The 6,035-nt window shown below is 43.9% G+C and overlaps 1 protein-coding gene across 1 annotated transcript in view; it reads right to left on the bottom strand.

Moving 5' to 3' along the window:
- Positions 1–4,145, bottom strand: part of LOC116674178 (fidgetin) — a 32,370-nt gene extending 28,225 nt beyond the window's left edge. The window contains exons 1-2 of the mRNA XM_032506709.1: positions 3,915–4,145; positions 2,995–3,025 (exon numbers count right to left, since the gene is read on the bottom strand). Coding sequence (XP_032362600.1) covers positions 2,995–3,019 — 25 coding nt within the window. The 5' untranslated portion in view covers positions 3,020–3,025; positions 3,915–4,145. The remainder of the gene's footprint in view (positions 1–2,994; positions 3,026–3,914) is intronic.
- Positions 4,146–6,035: the final 1,890 nt, after the last annotated feature.

The following is a 6,035-nucleotide window of genomic DNA, read 5'->3' on the forward strand; positions in this document are numbered from 1 at the left end:
CAACTAAATCCCAAAAGCCAGTGTACCAATACTGAAGGAGGAAAGGCGGGGGAGAGAAAAGAGGAGGAGGACTGAGTGGATCATGGTGTCAAGGATTTTTAAGGAATAGGCGTCCACTCATCTACGCGGAAACGTGTTTCGGGCAGCGGCGCTACCGACAGCTGCCTGCTGTCTCTGGGAGAGGAACTTAGATCAGCGAGGGGGGGCTGTCAGCGAGCATGTAGGGAAACACACAAAGACTTACACAGCCGCGCTACAGTTAGCTGACACACACAGCCCCGGCACTGTCTTCTGGGACGGGGAGAGAGAGAGAGAGAGATGAGGGGAAAATAAGTGGACAAAGAGTGAAATAGATGAGAGAGCAAGGAGACAAGACAGGCTGACGCACTGTCGAGCAAACATGGAGGGAGGAAAAGGGGGAGGAGAGAGAAAGATGAGACAGAGAGAGGAAAGATGGAGAGAGTGAAACAGACAGACGGGTCCGAGAGGGATTTGTTCTATTTGCATGCGCCGGGCTCCCATGGGGTCCAGCTCCGCTCGGCGAGCCGAGAGCACAAAAGATAACACTTAACATATTTGCTAAAAGATGACAACCCGGGTTGGGTCTCGTTTGAAGAGGCCCTTTGTCAGGACGTGCAGACAGGAGAAATCCACTGATATGGACGTGGCTGAGACTAACACATGTCTGTGTGTGTATGTGTCTAAAAAGTACAATATTTCCACACATCTGGCAGAAGTCCCACGAGGCGGGCTGGATCGCACACCGGTGGCTCCGGGACGGTGAAACAGCTTTTAATGGTAAACATTACAGACTGATAGAAAGTGTCAGGATAATTTATTTATACGGCCCCACTGGGAGTAGCGTAGCCACCCTCGCAGCCCACCGGCTCTCTCTATTCATTTGAGGGAAAAGTATTTAGATAAATAAAGGCAGAGTAAAGGGTTGCCTGTTTGTAAAGCACTTTTTCTTCTATTCCTGTTATCTCTCCTCTCTCTGTCCCTATTAGCTGTATCGGGGGGCTGCCGGAGATGTGAGGCGATACGTTCCGTGTATAATGAGGGGGATTATTGCTACTGTCACTGCAACATGCGCAGACAGCGGATGCAGAGGGACGGATCTTAAGCCGGGGACTGTAGCAAGCAAATAGACTTAGAGGAGTAAACAAACCGCCGAGTGTCTACATTATTTACACTACACACAGCACCAACACACACACAGTTGCGCCTGGGTTTTCGCGGCTCTAACACGCACGCACGCACGCACGCACGCACGCACACACACACACACACACACACACACACACACACACACACACACACACACACACACACACACACACACACACACACACACACACACTCTCTCCATATGGTCATCTAGCATTCTCTTCTTTCACCAAAACAGCAAAAAAACAAGCAAATAATGGAATGAGACTTCTTTGCATGTCCTCCAATATAATCTCATAAAATCCCATCCACATATCTTCATCACAGGTTTAATCAAAAACCCATCAATTATGAACAAATTGAAATGACAAAGGTGCATAAAATATGCAATTGTATTTGCCAATTGTAATAAAAGTACATAACTTTATATCTGTATGTCTTATGTCATTTTAGATCTTTTCAACACCTGAGGTCCAAATAGAAAACATTCTATATTCTATATTACAGTTAAAGTTTGACAATATGGACACACCTATGAACCCCATATGCACACATTTACACGGTAGCAAATGCACATGCAACATGTGTAACACACACACCCACACACACACAAGTGCATCAGCAGGAAAAAGAAAAAAACAGCACATGACGTGATGCAAATAACTGTGTGTGTGTGTGTGTGTGTGTGTGTGTGTGTGTGTGTGTGTGAAAGCGAAAGAGATAGCAGAGAAAAAGCTCAAAGGTGAAAGGTTGTCCTCACTAATAACTGCTACAAAAACCAAGAATGTGCAATCGTGGAAGTTCAGCCCAACAGAAAGCACATTGTGGTCTTGAACGTAACTATTCACTCGAAAAGTGTCCGCTGCCGTTCTCACTTGCAACAGGGTGGGATGGCTATTCTCTATTTCAACAATCCACCATTGTTCTACATGAATGTAGAAAACATTGCCTGCAACGACACTCTGCAGTGTTACAAACCACTCACATGAATTTTCTTTTTTTTTTGAAGTACCTGAAATTTGAATGAAGGCAGGATATATTTTTTTGTGGTCCCGGTCTGTCATTATCGCTATTTATTCCTGTTATTAATGCACAATTCTCTCACTTCAACGTGTTGATATTTGGCAGCTTTTCTGCAATAGAGTAAGAAATACAAAATAAAGTGTAACTAATAAATGAATACACATGATTGTGCAGTAATACAGGCCTTGTTCACTGTGACTCCAATCACATCTACTTGTTCCTAAACAATTACATTTCTATATTTTTAAATTCAAATGAAAAGAAAACTCTGCACATAGTTTGTGTGTGTGTGTATGTGTGTGTGTGTGTTTTGAAAAATCAACTTTTTCCTCATATCTATCTTCCTCGTCTGCATGTTTGATTTAAAAGAAAAAAAGTTCAAGAGCAATATTTGAGAACAGATTTTAACGTCTTAAAAAATGTAATTAGGGCTGCAAATGAAGCCATGTGTAATTCCAAATGTTGCACGCTTGTATTAAATACCAGGTGGCAGTGTGGCTGCTGAATGACAAAAGGCTGTGTTAGGGTGATATGAGCAAAATATAAAAATGGAAAATGAACCTAAACAGGACTGCTACAATTTTAGAGATTTATCCTTTATAAAAAGAAATAAAGAAATGAATGCACAATTTTAAATAAAGCTGCAGGTGTGAACACACACACACACAGTGAAATAAATGCATACAAATACACTCAGTGTGCGGTGTCACCTTCACCAGCTAGTGGAATTCATCTTTACATTTTTACACCTTCTGATACATAAAAAAAAAAAAAGTGCATAAGTTAATGAAAAATTCCACCTACCATAGACGCTGCTGCTGCTGATCATCTCGTGCTGGAACAGTGAGAGGAAGAGGGAGAGGAAGAGGAGATGAGAGCATTGGAATTAATTTGTGACGGATTAAAAAGATGTCCCCTTCAACCAACAAAAAAAGACAAAAATGTTACAGACACTTTTTCACTGCTCGGATTTCAAGCCGTGTGAAAGGTGGGCCCTTAAAGTACTGGAGCTAGCAACTCAATAGGAGAGGCATCTAACCTACATGCATCTCATTAGAAAGTGGAGCCCGGGATGACAGGCAGCGATGGGGAGGGGAGGCAGGGAGGCAGGGAGGCAGGGAGGGAGGGGAGGGGAGGCAGGGAGGGGGTACAGGCAAATCAACTGGTGCAGCTCAGTGATTGTTTGGGAAATGATGCCCGGACCCAAGTTAAATATGATGATAACGCCCTAGAATGCCCAAGCTTGTAAAAAAAAAAAAAAAAAAATTAAGAAAAATCATGCTGCGGTGACATTGTAACCGCTCTCTGCACGCATGCATAGGGCAACTTGTTGTAACCGTATCGCCGCAGCCGCCTGATAGAGGCTGGCAGAGCAAGTTGTGTATTTTTTCCTGTTGAGTGAGTGGCGCACAGCCCACACATAGAAACAGCAGGCAGGCAACCTATAGTGCAGGCTACGTGTCCGTGCCTTTGCGATGTAACCGTGGCGCAGGTGCGCTCCTTGAAAATCACATTGAAAATAATTAAATAAAAACGTGCACATCAATTCACACTCAGGTATCGTTATCAATACGGGGAACTTGTAAAAATGACTAACCGCACATGTGTGCATGACAGTGTGGTAAAACGTGTCCTCTAGAGCCGCGCTGCCCGGAGACACTGTCTGCTCTGTCCACTCTGTCTAGTTGCAGACGCAGCGGATCAGACTATCCTTCCCTCCTTACCTGCTTTTTTAGCGACAGGTCGACCTCTCACGTGGGGGGTTAGGGTCGCATCGATCCCGGGGAGGGGTTCTGCTGATGAACGGGGTTGCCGAGGTTAAGCCGGGTTGCGCGCGAGCTGAAACCATCCCAAGTGAACGCAGGAAACACTGACCACAGCCACTGCCATGTTGGAATTTCACCAGCCCTGAACAGCTGCTTCTCAGACTGACCAGTACGCGTCCCACTGCGCATGCGTGCAAAGGGGCAAAGCAAGAAAGAAAGAAAAAAAATCCTCACTTCCAGTTATTGCCCATAAGGTTATTAGGGGGAGTCTAGTTTGTAGTGCGCATGGGAGTCCAAATGGTGAGAAAGATGAAGCGTAGAATGAACAGAGACGTGTTTAGAAGCGAAAGAAAGACTGAGGAGCCACAGCACTGCACTTTAACTAGCCCTGTCTGACTTGAGTCCGAATATTAAACAGGTGAGACAGTCTTTTTTTTCTACTGCACACTAACTTTAAAGGCATTTGTGACAAGTTGAGTCTTTGATCTGAGGAGGTAGTCATTTGTTAAAATGGACAGTGTGTAGCCTATACTAGAATAATTATGAGAGCCATTTTATCCCAAGAAAGCTGTAAATTGTGGTTGCAAACGATATCAAATGAGGCAAACTGGTTTAGTGAACCAATCAGAGGATAGGGAGGATAAAGTCCGCTCTAAAGCCTGTTGGGTGTGAAAACAGCCCATCCATAGCACACTGGAGGCCCCCTAGAAGCCCCCTGGCCTCAGCTTTGGAACCCACTGAAGTGCACATGGGGGCAAATCTGCACACCCGCCTCCCCGTCTGCCCGAAATGTGACTCCAAACGCGCCAGCAGTGTCTGTGTATCTCCCTGTGATAATTATAGCAGCAATATGGAATTAGCAATTGAAGCCCTAATTAGAATGAAAATGTCCCAGTTAGCCAGTTATCAAAGCATCAGCGGGGAGACCAGATTTAAACAAGACATCAAAGATGGAATAACTATCGGTTCATTGTTCCTAATCACACCCACACTGAAAATGTGGTCATATCAAATTTAAGGGGTTAATAAAAGGGTGTAAATAAAAATGTGGAGACAAAGTCTCACACACACACACACACACACACACACACACACACACATAGAGGAGGTCAACTCAACGCACACGCTTCTGCACACGCCCCTGCAGTCAAACATGAAGCCCTGGAGTTACTACTGAGCACATATGTAGAAAAGTGGATGCTTTCCTTCCTCCACCTGCTGTTGTTCCCAGTCTGTGTTTATTAGAGCAGCGGCTGCAGCAGATTATACACTCCTGCAGGCCTGAGCGCTCTATTACTGAGAGCCACAGCTCCACCTATCACTCTCTATTGTCTATAATTAATTGTCTTTTTAACAATTCCATCAATTCATTAAATTTGTCAAGCCTGCAATGCAATCAAGGTTTTGTTAGCGTAATGAAAATGGATTGATAACTCAACTAATCGCTGTGTAATGGCTTTGTAAAGAAGTCTTTTTGTTGTGCAGTGCTAATTATTAGTTAGTAATTAGACAAAACCCTTAAATTAGTCTGTGATGTTTAAGTGAGGAAAACAGGGCTTTGTAGTATATTGTGCAGATGTATTTCCAAGCGTGCTCTTTCTCCTCTGATTAACATACTGAAGGCAAAGGTATGATTCAAGTGCATTGAATATGCAGTGTTGCTATAAAAGGCACACATTGATATGGAAAATCTTACATATGGAACATTTTCTGCTTGAATTTATGACATATTTTCTGATTTATGACGACAAACTGTGTATGTGTGTGTGTGTGTGTGTGGTGGAGGAGATTTAACAGCAACATAAATCTAAATAGATTTTAGACATTAGCCATTGGAGAGGTAATGATGTAAGTCTGCCACTAATGAGCTTAAGCTCTTAATTGAATAGGAGGGGGGTGGAGAAACGCACACGCACACACAGACACACACAGACACAGACACACACACATATTGTGTGGACATCCACATAACCCTAAATGCACAAAAGGATCTACACACAAAGATACAACCACACACACTTACAAATACAATCCTGTGCCGGTGTGGGGAGTTTTCCCCTCCCTTCGCTCTCCGGGTTC

The sequence above is a fragment of the Etheostoma spectabile genome, chromosome 24 (assembly GCF_008692095.1).
Source record: "Etheostoma spectabile isolate EspeVRDwgs_2016 chromosome 24, UIUC_Espe_1.0, whole genome shotgun sequence".
Taxonomy (NCBI): Eukaryota; Metazoa; Chordata; class Actinopteri; order Perciformes; family Percidae; genus Etheostoma; species Etheostoma spectabile.